Source organism: Solanum stenotomum, chromosome 6, assembly GCF_019186545.1.
Source record: "Solanum stenotomum isolate F172 chromosome 6, ASM1918654v1, whole genome shotgun sequence".
NCBI lineage: Eukaryota > Viridiplantae > Streptophyta > Magnoliopsida > Solanales > Solanaceae > Solanum > Solanum stenotomum.
The window spans coordinates 49,639,657-49,657,047 of NC_064287.1; the positions used below are offsets into that span (position 1 = coordinate 49,639,657).

Consider the following 17,391-nt stretch of genomic DNA (forward strand, 5'->3'; position numbering starts at 1 on the left):
GTGTGGTAGGAGATTTTAGGCCTTAAAACAGGCATTGCTCTGTGTATACAATAATAATGAGACTCACTGACCACTTCTCTGTCCTTACCATTGAAGTTAGGATTCATCTCTTTAGATATCCGAGGCTCTTAATAAATACTTACTCTGTTCTTTTTATATGACTACATTAGACTGGTTGAAAAGTTAGTTGAATGCAGAAACCATCAGATCAAAGTTCAAAATTTTGAATAGTTGATGAATATTTAGTTCTTGAAGTTGTGAAAGTATAATTGACATAGAATCAATCCAAATATTTGGACACTTCCTCTACAAAATTGGAATCAAAATAGTTCATTGGCATTGGCGATGATGCATAAGTTTAATGGTTGAATGACTATGTTATACGTTAGAATAATTGAAGTATGCTAGAAACTTGTTATGCGAGTGTTCTGTTGCATTCTCTTTTCTCATGCTGAAACAATGGTTCAACAACGGGTAGTAAGCAATTAATAACATATGTCCATGCTTTAACTGTTCCTTTCTATAACACCTCGTTTGACATTGCTCAGCTTTCTGCTGGCCAGAGATTTGTGCAACTATTACATTTCTATAAGTAGCTCGATCCCAGACTGGTTCTACTGAAAGATGTGCTTCTCCACGTCTGTAGAAAATCGTTATACTTTGTTGTTGACATATTCTTGTTGGTATTCCGTTATCTGACTCTATAGATACTCGAAATCTTATGTCTAGGGCATTCTTCTATAATATCAAACGTGTACTTTCGAAGCTTGAAGGTTGCTATTGTAGTTTCCTCCTTGCTGTTGAACCTTGGGAAGAGTTGTTATCTACCAGTCATGTGCTTCTGATATTTGAGCGTTAAAGTTGGGCTAGTGTTTTGCCCTCTGTTAAACCTCAAATTATGTTTTGTTCCAATTGAACACATAATGAAGTCTTCTCATAAATTTTATGCTAAATTGATTTTATGGAATACTACATTTTATTAGAACAAGCTTTGAGGAGCTATATTACATACTCAAATATATATACTGCATATGTTTTTTTTTTGTGATGCAAATAACACCATTAATATTGATTGTCACTCTCTCGTTTGCCAAAAAAAATATTTATACCATACATGTATATGGTAATTTATGCATAAATTTTATAAAATGACAAGTATTATGATCCAGCTATTTATAGAAAGAGATAACATATAAAATGGAACGGAGGGTGTATTTTTTATTATTAATATGAAAACAATAAACCAGAAAATAAGGAGGAAAAGAAAGGAAAAAAAAAACATTTATAGACTATAAATGAAGGAGAATATGAATGTCATTATTTAACTCTTATTAAATTGATTGAATTAAGCGTGAGCAATGAAGTACTATTGCTTCATTTCAAATCATCCGTTTAATTATGATTTTATAATATTGAGGGTAAAAGTAAATATTCATAAACTACTCCCTCCATTCCATATTAATTTAACTTTCGAGACATTTTTTATTTTTCAAATTCGGAACTTTGTTTTTTAATCAAATTTTTGTGGCCTTTTTATTTAACTTTCTGAAACCAACATTCAGTACAAGGACTTTGGCCCAAATAAAAAATACCAAAACAACATTAAAATTAATCTAGAAGATCCAGCCCAACAAATATCAGGTTCTAGGGCATTTCCATATTTGTAAAGTGAATGGACAACAGCCACAGCAATATCCTCCGCCGCCTTGTCTGAATTGTCAATACAAGGACTTTGTCCAGAATATCATCAATTGATCTCATCCATAAAAAATATTTTTCTTTTCAGACAATTAATCGAATCTATGTCATCTTCTTCTTCTTCTGCGAGTAATTCAAAGTATTATCCTCGATGGAAGTACGTTGTGTTTCTAAGTTTCAGAGGCGAAGACACTCGAAAAACATTTACGGGTCACTTGTACGAAGGNCTTCTTCTTCTTCTGCGAGTAATTCAAAGTATTGTCCTCTATGGAAGTACGTTGTGTTTCTAAGTTTCAGAGGCGAAGACACTCGAAAAACATTTACGGGTCACTTGTATGAAGGTTTGAAAAATAGGGGAATAAACACTTTTCAAGATGATAAAAGGCTAGAGCATGGAGATTCAATTCCGAAAGAACTCTTGAGAGCTATCGAAGAGTCTCAAGTTGCACTTATAGTTTTCTCAAAGAATTATGCTACATCTAGGTGGTGCTTGAATGAACTAGTGAAGATCATGGAATGCAAAGATGAAGAAAATGGAATCTTCTATGATGTGGATCCATCACATGTTCGAAACCAAAGTGAAAGCTTTGGAGCAGCATTTGCCGAACATGAATTAAAGTATAAGGATGATGTTGAGGGGATGCAGAAGGTGCAAAGATGGAGAAATGCCCTAACTGTTGCCGCAAATCTAAAAGGATATGATATCCGTGACGGGTTAGTTGAATCATTTCCATTCAAACACAATATAATTTCATTGATTATTATTTAGATGGTAGAGTATATACATTTTTATTGTTAAGAAGGCATAGTTCTATCAATTTAATTAGAGAGGATACATAAAAGTCCTCCTAAACTATCAATCTTCTTCTTTATGTAGGATTGAATCAGAGCATATTCAACAGATCGTAGACTACATCTATTCCAAATTTTGCACAAATGCTTATTCTTCATCTTTTTTGCAAGGTGTTGTGGGAATAAACGATCACTTAGAGAAACTAAAATCCAAACTTCAAATGGAAATCAACGATGTTCGGATTTTAGGGATCTGGGGAATAGGCGGAGTCGGTAAAACAACAATAGCAAAAGCTATTTTTGATGCTATATCTTATCAATTTAAAGCTTCCTGTTTTCTTGCAGATGTTAAAGAAAATGCAAAAAAGAATGAATTGCATTCTTTACAAAACACCCTTCTCTCTAAACTGTTAAGAAAAAAAGATGATTACGTCAATGATAAGTATGATGGGAAGTGCGTGATTCCGAAGAAACTTTGTAAAATGAAGGTGCTAATTGTGCTTGATGATATAGATCACAGTGAGCATTTGGAGTATTTAGCAGGTGATGTTGATTGGTTTGGTAATGGCAGTAGAGTCATTGTAACAACTAGAAACAAACATTTGATAGAGAAGGATGATGCGATATACGAAGTGTCTACACTACCTGATCATGAAGCTATGCAATTATTCAATAAGCATGCTTTTAAAAAAGAAGATCCAGATGAGAGTTTTAAGAAGTTCTCATTGGAGGTAGTAAATCACGCTAAAGGCCTTCCTTTAGCCCTCAAGGTGTGGGGTTCTTTATTGCATAAAAAGTGTCTAACTTTGTGGAGAATAACTGTAGAGCATATAAAGAAAAACTCTAATTCAGAAATTGTTGAAAAACTCAAAATAAGTTATGATGGGTTGGAGCTCGAAGAGCAAGAGATATTTCTAGATATTGCATGTTTCTTACGTGGAATTGAAAGAAAAGAAGTCATGCAAATTCTTGAGAGTTGTGACTTTGGAGCTGAATACGGATTGAATGTTCTGATTAATAAATCTCTTGTATTCATCTCTGAAAATGATAGGATTGAAATGCATGATTTGATTGAAGATATGGGTAGATATGTGATAAAAATGCAAAAGCTTCCGAAAAAACGTAGCAGAATATGGGATGTTGAAGATGTCAAAAAAGTGATGATAGACTATACGGTAAGTAAGCTAAACAATGCAATAATATTTAATTTCTAATTTTTATATTTCAAAGACGTATAAGCCAATCAATTCCAATTATTTGTTCCTCTTGCTTCATATTCTTACAGGTACGTCATTTTAGCTCTTTACTTTACTTTATTTATTTATTTTTTAATAAAAGAAGCAAAAGTAACATCAATTGCCTAACATAGCTAATCGTCTATGAATTAGTGTTTAATATGTTTTATCCAGTTTCTTTCTTAAGATTGCATGTTATACACACCAATAAGTAAATAGTTTTTAAAGCTAATATCACCCACATATTTACCCTATAAAAATCCTCACATAAAAAAATACAAGTAAGAAGGGTCAAATCATAGCATACCAATCCTCAACCAAGAATTCACTTAATCATTGATTTAAAAATAAATAAATTAAAAGATGACAATTATTTGTATTGTTCCAATTACAATATTTATTCTATCACTGCATTGAATTTTTTATGATTTGATGCTAAAGAACTTCTAAAAAAAAACTATTATTAGAAAATATAAATATTTGCACAAAATATTTCTTGTAAGCAACATGTGAAGTTATGATTAGTTGACTCATGATCTTTTTATCAGGGGACCATGAAAGTGGAAGCAATCTGGTTTAGGTGCTATGAAGAAGAACTATGCTTTAATAATGAGGCAATGGAAAAAATGAAAAGTCTTAGGATATTACGCCTAGATGATCGTATTGCACGTCCCTCTTCGAATCACCATGATGGCTCTATTGAGTACCTGTCCAATAACTTGCGTTGGTTAGTCTGGAATCACTATTCTTGGAAGTCATTGCCAGAAAATTTTAAACCAGAAAAGCTTGTTCATCTTGAACTCCAAGAGAGTTCGCTGCATTATTTATGGAAGGAAACAGAGGTACCATTTTATTTAAGCTACTTTCTAAGGAAAAGGGTAAATAAACACCCCTCAACTTTACAATTTGGAACTGATATATCCTTTGTTTAAAAAAATGATATATATACTATGTCGTCTAATAAATGGTGCATATGTACCATTTCCATTAACGGGTCTGTATTTATTGAATTAAAAAAATAATTATAAAATTGATTTTTAAAATTCAAAAATATCATGTGGCTTTAAAAAATTACCCCACTCGTTTTTTTGCCCCTCTAAACCCAACCCAAATGAATAAAAACCCAATCCATCTTCTACTCAAACATAAGATGAGTTTGAGTCAGGTCTGAATAAAGAGGGATGAGGTTCTTTAGTTGGATTAGGTCTAGAGGGGTAAAAATTGAGTGAGTAATTTTTTAAAAAACCAAGTGAGTGTTTAGAAATTAAAAAACTAACTTCAAATTTTTTAAAATTTAATTGTTAATGAAAATAATAAATATGCATTATTTGTTAAACGTTCATGTTATATATGCATCATTTTATTTTTTTAACAAAAGAGATCACATAGTTAAGATGTATATCTGCCCCTTTTTTCTACTGTCTATTGTTACTTGTCCTATAATTATGGTGTTTGTATTTAAATGAAACAAGTTATTAATTCCATAAACTCAAATTAATATATGTTATACAATATTGAGTTTTCATATTGTTACTATGAAAAAGGGCTAAAATTGTCCTTAAACTAACAAGTATAGCTCAATTAATCCTTCATTTGCTTCTGACAACCAAAACACCCTGCCATCTATTTTCTGATGGATTTAATGTAACATACACTTTTAAATAATCAAGTTAAGTTCGAGTTTAAAAAAATAGATTAGGTAAGAATCATTCATTGATATGACGAAACCCAACGTCATATAAATGTAAAAATTAAATAAGCAATTTCTTCAAAGGCAATTTAACCCTATTTTGTCATATTGAATTGTCATGTCAGCCTTTTCTATTATTTAAATGGCCCTAACATGCTCATGTGGACAACATTAGCTTGGAGGCATATTTTGGTCCAAAAAATAGATAGCAAGGGTATTTTTGGTATACCAAAAGCAAATGAAGGATAAAATGGAGCTATTTCTGATAGTTCAAGGGCAATTTAGTCCCTTTTCTATTAAAATTATAATATCGTTATGTCTTTTTTTTTCAAAGCTTGCCTCATTATTTTAACTAAGAAGCTCAATTTAAAATTTGATCATTCAAATATTTACCTACAAAAATATGAATCTCATCCTAGGTTTTATGTAGTGGGACAAAATGAATACTTATCGAAGGAGTTCATTCTATACTACTATCTTCTTGAATGATGATTAAGGTTTCATATATTGGATTTGGGTTAAAACTATACCATATCTATAGGAATAGGTTCATTTTGGTCTTCAAATATATATAATATGAATATTTTTAATCCCTTCATTTTGCTAAAGTGGAGTACTTTTAATCTCCTTAAAAAAATCCGTTTAAAAATAACAGTGTTAAACTCAAGTAACATCCACATGACTCTTAAAACATAAAATCCATTGGGTAAATTCATTCCCCGTTTAATAGTTGTCTAGATGCCATATTCTTAATATTTGACCTACACCGACAACTAAACACTCTCACCAAAAGAAAAAAAAAGATAATTAAAATAAATAGTCATTACAGCTAAAGAATAAAAAAAAAAAAACATAAATTGGGGTTAAAATTATGCCCTCTATTTTTCTTTTCACTCAAGCACCTAGAAGAGTGTATTCACTCTTTTCCACATCAATGTTCAAGAGATAAATGATACTCCATCCGTTTCACAAAGAATGACCTCCTTTTTTTTTAGTCAGTTTAAAAAAGAATGACCTTTTTCTATTTTTGGTAACATTTTAATTTCAGTTTTCCACGTGTCATGTTTAAGGCCACAAGATTAAAGGACAATTTTGTACATTTGACATAACTTTAATGTAGAACCACAGATTCAAAAGTCTTCTTTATTTTCTTAAACGTCGTGTCAAGTTAAACTAGACCATTATTTGTGAAATTGAGAGAGTAGTAAATAGTCAAGTATATATCGGGGATATTTAAGATAAGTGTAACAATCAAGTGTGTATCGAATAAAACATGTCAAGTCTAAAGGATTATAGATAATAAACACTTTTATTTAGTTTCTGAACATGTAATTTCCATATAAAAATAAAATAAAACATTTTCTAATTTCACTTAAAATATTGTGTTAGACTATCATAATCCAAATGTCTTTATTCATTTTTGGTCTAAGGGGTAAATTATACACAAAGATCATTCTTTCTCTATTTTGAATAGCAGCATTTGCCGTCTCTACGAAAGCTAGATCTCAGCTATTCTCAAAGCCTGGTGCAAACACCAGATTTCACGGGGATGCCAAAGTTGGAGTATTTGATTCTGGAGTACTGTAGAAAGCTTGAAGAGGTTCACAATTCCCTAGCATATTGCGAAAAACTCATTGAGTTAAATTTGAGTTATTGTAACAAGCTTTGGAGTTTTCCATGTGTTAACATGAAATCTCTTGAATCTATGGATCTACAATCTTGCTATAGTTTAATGGAGTTTCCAGAATTCCCCGGAACAATGAAGCTGGAGTTAGTGATTCTCTCAGCAAACAGTGGGATAAGGGAACTACCATCATCTATTCAGTACCCAACTCATCTAACAGAGCTAGATTTGAGTGGCATGGAAAACCTTGAAGCTCTTCCAAGCAGCATTGTTAAGTTGAAAGGTTTGGTGAAGCTAAATGTGTCGTGCTGCGTAACAATTAAAAGCTTGCCCGAAGAGATAGGTGATTTAGAAAACTTGGAGGAACTTGATGCTACAGGTACTCTAATTTCACGACCTCCGTCTTCCATTGTCCGCTTGAACAAGCTTAAATCCTTGAAGTTTGCAAAAGAAAAAACAGAAGATGAAATGTACTTTGTGTTTCCTCCAATTAATGGCGGGTTACTCTCATTGGAAATCTTGAAGCTCGGTTCCTCCAAATTCATAGATGGAAGAATTCCGGAAGATATTGGATACTTATCCTCTTTGAAAGAGATGCATCTCAGGGGATATAATTTTGAGCATTTGCCTCAAAGCATAGCCCAACTTGGTGCTCTTCGAGGCTTATACTTAGAAAATTGCACAATGCTTACACAGCTGCCAGAATTTCCACCGCAATTAGACACAATATGTGCNGGGTTACTCTCATTGGAAATCTTGAAGCTCGGTTCCTCCAAATTCATAGATGGAAGAATTCCGGAAGATATTGGATACTTATCCTCTTTGAAAGAGTTGCATCTCCAGGGAGATAATTTTGAGCATTTGCCTCAAAGCATAGCCCAACTTGGTGCTCTTCGGTTCTTGCACTTAGTACATTGCACGAGGCTTACACGGTTGCCAGAATTTCCACCGCAATTAGATACAATATATGCAGATTGGCGCAATGATTTGATTTGTAATTCACTGTTTCAAAATATCTCATTATTCCAGCATGACATATCTGCTTCAGATTCCTTGTCGTTAAGAGTGTTTACGAGTTTGGGGAGTAATATACCAAGTTGGTTCCACCATCAGGGAATGGATAAAAGTGTTTCAGTCAATTTGCCTGAAAATTGGTATGTATCATATAACTTCTTGGGATTTGTTGTATGTTACTCGGGAAGTTTAATTGATAACACGGCTTAGTTGATTATTAGTTCTAAAGGGATGCCGTGTATCACCCAGAAACTTGTCTTATCCAATCATTCTGAATGTATATATTCTAAGATTCAGTTTTTCTTGGTACCTTTTGCTGGATTATGGGATTCATCTAACGCAAATGGTAAAACACTGAATGACTATGGGCACATTATGTTATCTTTTCCTAAAGAATTGAAGGAGAGTGGACTTCGTTTGTTCTATAAAGATGAATCTGAACTTGTTGAGACCAATGATGAACCATCAACAGAACTTTCCCTTGGGATAAGGAGGATCGGATACGACGATAGTGAACCTGAAGAATTGAAGGAGTGTGGACTTCGTTTATTCTATAAAGATGAATCTAAGCTTGTTGAGACCAATGATGAACCACCAACAGAACTTTCCATTGGGATAAGGAGGATCAGATACGACGATAGTGAACATCATGAAGAAGCCAGTTGTTCCCCTTCTAAGAAACAAAGGTCATAAGTAGAGGTATATATCTCGATATGTATCTAAACTTCTCGCTTTGCTTTCTGTTATTAGTAGTTCATTTTTATGCTCTTTGTGGTTATTATAATAGAGGAATTTTTTGTTCTAAATACCAATATCTCTCATGTTATGGCAGGGAGGTTGGAAAAAACGAGATGAAGTTGAGGTTCGTCCTCCCTCATGATTGATCTCTTTTGGAGCAGATTACCTAGTTTCACTGTCCAAAAGAAGTGTGGATAATCTACATGGTAGAAGTAGTTTGTGCATACACTGCAGATGATCAATCTAGCACGTGGATTAAGTAGTTCAGATCGAGCAACTACATTGTTTTTTCATCCAGTGTCTGGTACCTGTCATAGGATTTCCACTTAATGTAATTCAAATGTCACATTGTTGGAACCAATTGACTTGAGACAATTAAAAATATTTTTGTCAATCCCTTGTTACCGAACAAATGTTGTGCTTTAGGAAGTTGTGAAAAGGGAAAATGAACAAATGATCCCTTGTGATTTTTTTTTATTTGAATAAACATAATGAAAGTTTAGCCAATTGACAAGTTTAAGAGGTTTTAGTTATTTTACCTTTTATTTATAATAATAATAAATACTTTTATTTAGTTTCTTGGGTGTGCAATAGTTTGAGAAACGGAAGATGGTACTTTGACAATATCGATGACACTAAGATTTCGTGTAAGAACTTGGGTATGCAATAGTTTATGGGCCTTTTGAAGTAGTATCAACGTTGCTAAGGCCCAAGAAGGTGGGCTTTCTGCTAGGAAATGAAGTAGTTAAAGCTAAAAGATTTGTGTCTGTAATATATGTAGTTAATATATCATGATCTCTTGAGTTATGGGCTTTAAGGGAGTGAATTATTTAGGGAAAATTGTATATAATAGCAAATTATTAATTCAAATTAAATGCTATAAATATAGTTTGATTTAATTGTACCCTATAGCAAACTATTGCTATTTAACCTCTCTCCTGGTGAATCTCGTTCGCCACTCTCGTTCTCTCCCTCGCCTCTCTCGATTTTTATACAAACGCAAGTGTATAAAGTGTGTTTGTGTTTGTATAAAGCGAGAGAAAATTGTATATATACATATATTTTCGTTCCCCTCTCTCCCCTCTCCTAGATATCATTCGCCACTCTCCCAGATCTCGCTCTCTCACTTCCCTCTCTTACTTTATACAGAAACGCAAATGTATAAAATGCGTGAAAGTTGTATATATACATATATTTTCGTTCTCCTCTCTCCCCTCTCCCAGATCTCATTCGCCACTCTCCCAGATCTCACTCGCTCACTCGCCTCTCTCACTTTATACAATTGATCTTTTTGTATATGTATACCAAAACAGACTATACTACTGCTTTCTTTTGTATATGTATAGCGAAATATACATATTTATGTTTGCTATGGAACGCAATTATGCAAAGTTTGCTATAGCATACAAATATGAATTTTGTGTTTGCTATATGTAAAAGTTACTCAATTATTTACTCGAAAAATTACAGTCTAATGTCTTTGGTTGATCTAATTTACAAATTATGTAATAGACTTCAAATTCATCCTTTAGCCTTGGTATCTAGTTAAAGCTAATTGGGTGTGAAAACTCAAGAAATTAACTCAACGCACAGAGGAGCAAAGTTCATTTTTCTTGCAGATTAAGGCGACATTTTTTGTGTCTCTCTAAATTTGTAGTCATGGTATTATTTGTTTTGTTATGGAAAATGAAACGTTTCCTTTAGCACGAGGTCATTCCAAACCTCGAATTAATATGGTATATTCATTATCATAATATAGTATATGAATAATATCTTTGAAATATATCTTTTACTAGGGCCTTTCACTCAGGAGGAGACAGTCTAATTCCTCTCCCTAGTAAAATACTTTTAACTAGCTAACGTAAATTCAAGAGGAAAATCATAAATAGTGAAGAAAAATCATCCACAATATGTAGACACCCTTTTAATATTCTCGTTGAGATAGGTTTCGGGGCATGATGACTTGACATTATCATGATCCTTCCTCTGACTTATTACGAACAATTTATTCAGAGTTCTAGACTCAACGATGACAACTAAACATAAGAATTGCACTCATTGGAGAACTTAATCTAACACCTTACGACATCACATATCATTATTATTTGATATGATAAGAAAGATGCTCGTAAATTTCAAAATGGATTTGAAACCTCAATTGCACTAGACAATATATTAAGTTGAGTTGAAATCCTACGCTCTAACAATATAAATGATATTTATATAATTAGATCTCCACAAAGACAATTTCTACCATACGTAGTATTCTAACTTTAAAATGTTTATTTTATTTTTAATGAGAAAAATTTTTAGCCACATAAATATTTTTAACTTGTTTTAAATCAAAAGTTTTTCTCTCATAAATTTCGTGTCAAAACAAATAAAATCACATAAATTGAGTCCGGTGGAGTATTAGTGATCGATAAATATGACACTTAAACTGCCATAACTCATGAAATTCTACTCATAATATATTACATTGTCAGGTTATGAAATAGTAACCGTTTTGCATGATATATAGAATATGGAGTATTGTTAAAATAGAGATATGGAAAATCTGTGTGCAGATAGGAAAAATTATTTTTGCAGTGGGGAAAAGGACAATATTTTCAGTTCTGAGTTAGCTGATGTAATGCTCACTAACAACTCTGACATATTAATTACATTATTTTAATTGTATGATCCATAGAATTTATATTTGGATTCACTTCTTCCTTCCTATTTTTTCACCCCTTAAAATATGGTTGTATTCATTCTCAATTGGCTTCACATCTGTTTGTAAAAATCTAATTCGCTAGTGATATTATTTGTTTTGAACATAAATTTGCACTGTTTTAAAATGTTTCACTAGTATATAAGCATGAATACTTATACATCCAATGGCTCTCCTATATTTTATTTTACTATGAGGGACTTTATCCTAAGTAGTCTTTGTGTTGTTATGTGATCACAATTTATTTATTCGTTGATCATATAACTATTATTTTACTTTCCTTTTCGAATCCATTTCATATTTAATTGGAATAACATGATCGGTCTTCAATTGTCTTCTCAGCCGATGTCATTTTCCTTTTGATAACTTTTTTAATAACTAGTTGATCGTTAAATATCTAATAAGTTCAAATTTAAGTTGGATCATAAGTTTTTTTCACTTAACCCTCCTATTCATGACTCCACCTTGTTGTTCGTCTTGTATTCCTAAGATACTTAGAACAAAACTTTGAAGAATTTAGTAAGACACAATAAAATTTAAGAACATTTTCACAACTAGAAAATTAAAACTAGTATAGAAACTAGAACCAAAAACAAATTAGGAAAAATATACGAAATATTTTTTCTTAAAAAAGAATTGTTGTCAATCTGTTTTTAAAGAATGTTATTGATTCCAACAAACTTTGCAGAAACACGAAGTTGCCAAAGTTTAATGAACCNTCATTCATTGATACGACGAAACCTAACGTTATATAAATGTAAAAATTAAATAAGCAATTTCTTCAAAGGCAATTTAACCCTATTTTGTCAGGCAAAAGGGTCTGGTAGACCCTTGTACTTGTATGAGTTTGTATTGCGAGCCCTTCTACTTATTCATTTGTCATCTGGACCCCTGAACCCATCTAAACTCAACATTTTAAACGCGTTTTCTGACTTGGCGTGCTATGTGGCAGACACAACCACAGTGCGTGTGATACACACACCTGAGGAGCGTGACATCTGGTTAAAAGGGTCTAATAGCCACATTAGGGTTTTATAAGGTCATCTTCTTCCCCATTTGCATTTAACACCATTATTAAACAAATTTGAGCTTTTTCTTGCCTCTTTTTCGATCTTCTTTCCCCAAATTTCTTCTCCATTTTTTTTCATCGTTATACTCCTCTTTTATTTCTATGCATTTTCAGTTAATTCTTTGCTTCATTTTGTAGTTGATCCTATTGTAGTTTTCTACACCATCATGAAAGTTGCTTTTCTTAGAATCCTATAAATGAAACATGTAATTGAAAGCATAACAAATAAAATCCCCAAAAAATATTTTAAAAAATCAGTATAATCGACTAAAAACCTAAAAATTAAACAAAAACATAAATAGAAGATGAAATCTAGACTAAACAACATACAAATATGAAAATAAGTTACAAAATTTACATAGATAAATTAAAAATCAAACAAAACCAACAAATTTTGTGGGAATGAAGAAACAAATGAATTCGAAAATAAATTGAAAAAACTACCCAGATAAATCGAAAATTAAACAAAAACAACAAAAACTCAAATAATTTTCAACATTGAACCCTCAATCATCCACCACCCAAATGACCCCCTCTTTCAATTTCAAACCAAACCCAAGCTTACTTCCTTCTTCTCGTCCTCCTCACCTTCTCCGACCAAACTGCCTTCGTTCTCACCTTCTCCGACCAAACCGCCTTCGTTCTCACCAAGCTTCAACTGGCAGCTATAAGCGAGAACAACCAACAACAATAAAAACCCCAAACCAACTCCGCTAATAAGCCTCGACCTTCACAACGCCGCCAACCCTAAGCTCCAGTGAGATTGTGAACAACTAGAAACAATCAAACCACCTAACATACCCCACTCTTCCTTAGCACCACCGGTCACCACCAAAACCCAGATCCAACAGAACCCAAAATCAACTCCAAACTCCGATGATATTGTGAACAATCAAAAATCATGCCAACTTTTTTACTTCAATGGAAAGAGTAGAAGAAGTTGAAAAAAGGAAAAGGTTAAGGAAGATGATAAAAAGAGACGAAGACTGCTATGGCAAAGATTGTTGCTGGCGTTTTTCTTCAATGAAAGGAGTAGAAGAGGTTGAAAAAAAAAAGTGTAAGGAAGATGAAAGAGAGATAAAATGAGATTGTGGGGGAAAGTGGTGGGCTTGGTGGCAAAAGGCAAATAAAAATCAGAAATATATTAATTAAATATAATAAAAATGTCAAGATGACATGAAGTGATATATATATACACGTGTCATTTTATAATAATTTTTAAAATTACGTGTCACACGTTTGTGATACACGCACAACTAAAGGGTAAAAAAGGTGTTTAAAATGTTAAGTTTAGATGGGTTCAGGGGTCCAGATGACAAATTGGTAAGTAGAAGAATTTACAATACAAACTCATACAAGTACAAGGGTCCACCAGACCATTTTGCCTATTTTGTCATATTGAATTGTCATGTCAGCTTTTTCTATTATTTAAATGGCCCTACCATGCTCATGTGGACAACATTAGCTAGGAGGCATTTTTTGGTCCAAAAAATAGATAGCAAGGGTATTTTTGGTATACCAAAAGCAAATGAAGGATAAAATGGAGCTATTTCTGATAGTTCAAGGGCAATTTAGTCCCTTTTCTATTAAAATTATAAAATCGTTATGTCTTCTTTTTCAAAGCTTGCCTCATTATTTTAACTAAGAAGCTCAATTTAAAATTTGATCATTCAAATATTTACCTACAAAAATATGAATCTCATCCTAGGTTTTATGTAGTGGGACAAAATGAATACTTATCGAAGGAGTTCATTCTATACTACTATCTTCTTGAATGATGATTAAGGTTTCATATATTGGATTTGGGCTAAAACTATACCATATCTATAGGAATAGGTTCATTTTGGTCTTCAAATATTATATAATATGAACATTTTTAATCCCTTCATTTTGCTAAAGTGGAGTACTTTTAATCTCCTTAATAAAATCCGTTTAAAAGTAACAGTGTTAAACTCAAGTAACATCCACATGACTCTTAAAACATAAAATCCATCGGGTAAACTCATTCCCCGTTTAATAGTTGTCTAGATGCCATATTCTTAATATTTGATCTACACCGATAACTAAACACTCTCACCGAAAAAATAAAGATAATTAAAATAAATAGTCATTACAACTAAAGGATAAAAAAAAAACATAAATTGGGGTTAAAATTATGCCCTCCATTTTTCTTTTCACTCAAGCACCTAGAAGAGTGTATTCACTCTTTTCCACATCAATGTTCTAGAGATAAATGATACTCCCTCCGTTTCACAAAGAATGACCTCCTTTTTTTTTTACTTAGTTTAAAAAAGAATGACCTTTTTCTATTTTTGGTAACATTTTAATTTAAGTTTTTCATGTGACATGTTTAAGGCCACAAGATTAAAGGACAATTTTGTACATTTGACATAACTTTAATGTAGGACCATAGATTCAAAAGTCTTCTTTATTTTCTTAAACGTCGTGTCAAGTCAAACTAAACCATTCTTTGTGAAACGGAGGGAATAGTAAATAGTCAAGTATATATAGGGGATATTTAAGATAAGTGTAACAATCAAGTGTGTATCGAATAAAACATGTCAAGTCTAAAGGGTTATAAATACTTTACCTTTTATTTATAATAAACACTTTTATTTAGTTTCTGAACTTGTAATTTCCATATAAAAATAAAATAAAACATTTTCCAATTTCACTCAAAATATTGTGTTAGACTCACATAATTCAGATGTCTTTATTCATTTTTGGTCTAAGGGGTAAATTAAACACAAAGATCATTCTTTCTCTATTTTGAATAGCAGCATTTGCCGTCTCTACGAAAGCTAGATCTCTGCTTTTCTGAAAGCCTGGTGCAAACACCAGATTTCACGGGGATGCCAAATTTGGAGTATTTGTATCTGGAGAACTGTAGTAAGCTTGAAGAGGTTCACTATTCCCTAGCATATTGCGAAAAACTCATTGAGTTAAATTTGAATTGGTGTAACAAGCTTAGGAGATTTCCATGTGTTAACATGAAATCTCTTGAATCTATGAATCTACAAGATTGCTATAGTTTAATGGAATTTCCAGAATTCCTCGGTACAATGAAGCCGGAGTTAGTGAGTCTCTCAGTAAACAGTGGGATAAGGGAACTACCATTATCTATTCAGTACCCAATTCATCTAACAGAGATAGATTTGAGTGGCATGAAAAACCTTGAAGCTCTTCCAAGCATCATTGTTAAGTTGAAAGGTTTGGTGAAGCTAAATGTGTCGCACTGCTTAACAATTAAAAGCTTGCCCGAAGAGATAGGTGATTTAGAAAATTTGGAGGAACTTGATGCTACATATACTCTAATTTCACGACCTCCTTCTTCCATTGTCCGCTTGAACAAGCTTAAATCCTTGAAGTTTGAACAAATTGAAACAGAAGATGAAGTGTACTTTGTGTTTCCTCCAATTAATGGCGGGTTACTCTCATTGGAAATCCTGAAGCTCGGTTCCTCCAATTTCATAGATGGAAGAATTCCGGAAGATATTGGATACTTATCCTCTTTGAAAGAGTTGGATCTCCAGGGAGATAATTTTGAGCATTTGCCTCGAAGCATAGCCCAACTTGGTGCTCTTCGGTTCTTGTGCTTAGAATATTGCACGAGGCTTACACAGCTGCCAGAATTTCCACCACAATTAGATACAATATGTGCAGATTGGCGCAATGATTTGATCTGTAATTCACTGTTTCAAAATATCTCATCATTCCAGCATGACATATCTGCTTCAGATTCCTTGTCGTTAAGAGTGTTTACGAGTTCGGGGAGTAATATACCAAGTTGGTTCCACTATAAGGGAATGGATAAAAGTGTTTCAGTCAATTTGCCTGAAAACTGGTATGTATCAGATAACTTCTTGGGATTTGCTGTATGTTACTTTGGAAGTTTAATTGAAAACACGGCTCAGTTGATTATTAGTTCTGAAGGGATGCCGTGTATCACCCAGAAACTTGTCTTATCCAATCATTCAGAATATCCATATTCTAAGATTCAGTTTTTCTTGGTACCTTTAGCTGGCTTATGGGATTCATCTAACGCAAATGGTAAAACACCAAATGACTATGGGCATATTATGTTATCTTTTCCTGAAGAATTGGTGGGATGTGGACTTCGTTTGTTCTATAAAGATGAATCTGAGCTTGTTGAGACCAATGATGAACCACCAACTGAACTTTCCATTGGGATAAGGAGGATCAGATACGACGATAGTGAACATCATGAAGAAGCCAGTTGTTCCTCTTCTAAGAAACAAAGGTCATAAGTAGAGGTATATACCTCCATATGTATCTAAACTTCTCGCTTTGCTTTTTGTTATTAATAGTTCATTTTGATGCTCTTTGTGGTTGTTATAAAAGAGGACATTTTTGTTCTAAATACAAATATCTTTCATGTTATGGCAGGGAGGTTGGAAAAACAAGGTGAAGTTGAGGTTCGTCCTCCCTTGTGATTGATCTCTTTTGGAGCAGATTACCTAGTTTCACTGTCCAAAAGAAGTGTGGATAATCTACATGGTAGAAGTAGTTTGTCAATACACTGCAGATCGAGCAACTACATTGTTTTTTCATCCAGTGTCTGATACCTGTCATAGGGTTTTCACTTAATGTAATTCAAATGTCACATTGTTTGAACCAATTGACTTGAGCCAATTAAAAATATTTTTGTCAATCCCTTGTTACCGAACAAATGTTGTGCTTTAGGAAGTTGTGAAAAGGGAAAATGAACAAATGATCCCTTGTGATTTTTTTTTATTTGAATAAACATAATGAAAGTTTAGCCAATTGACAAGTTTAAGAGGTTTTAGTTATTTTACC

General features: G+C 32.9%; 1 protein-coding gene and 1 long non-coding RNA gene across 2 annotated transcripts; one reads left to right on the forward strand and one right to left on the reverse strand.

Moving 5' to 3' along the window:
• The first annotated feature begins 1,691 nt into the window (after positions 1-1,691).
• On the forward strand, positions 1,692-17,121 carry LOC125868172 (TMV resistance protein N-like). Its single transcript, XM_049548788.1, has 6 exons — positions 1,692-1,804; positions 1,924-2,412; positions 2,576-3,665; positions 4,274-4,567; positions 15,354-16,847; positions 16,981-17,121. Coding segments are annotated over exons 1-5 (3,363 nt in total). The 5' UTR covers positions 1,692-1,802; the 3' UTR covers positions 16,842-16,847; positions 16,981-17,121.
• LOC125868173 (uncharacterized) lies at positions 8,287-16,938 on the reverse strand. Its single transcript, XR_007446709.1, has 3 exons — positions 16,856-16,938; positions 8,571-8,760; positions 8,287-8,441 (listed from the first exon to the last, which is right to left on the reverse strand). It is a non-coding gene; the product is annotated as an uncharacterized LOC125868173 (long non-coding RNA).
• Positions 17,122-17,391: the final 270 nt, after the last annotated feature.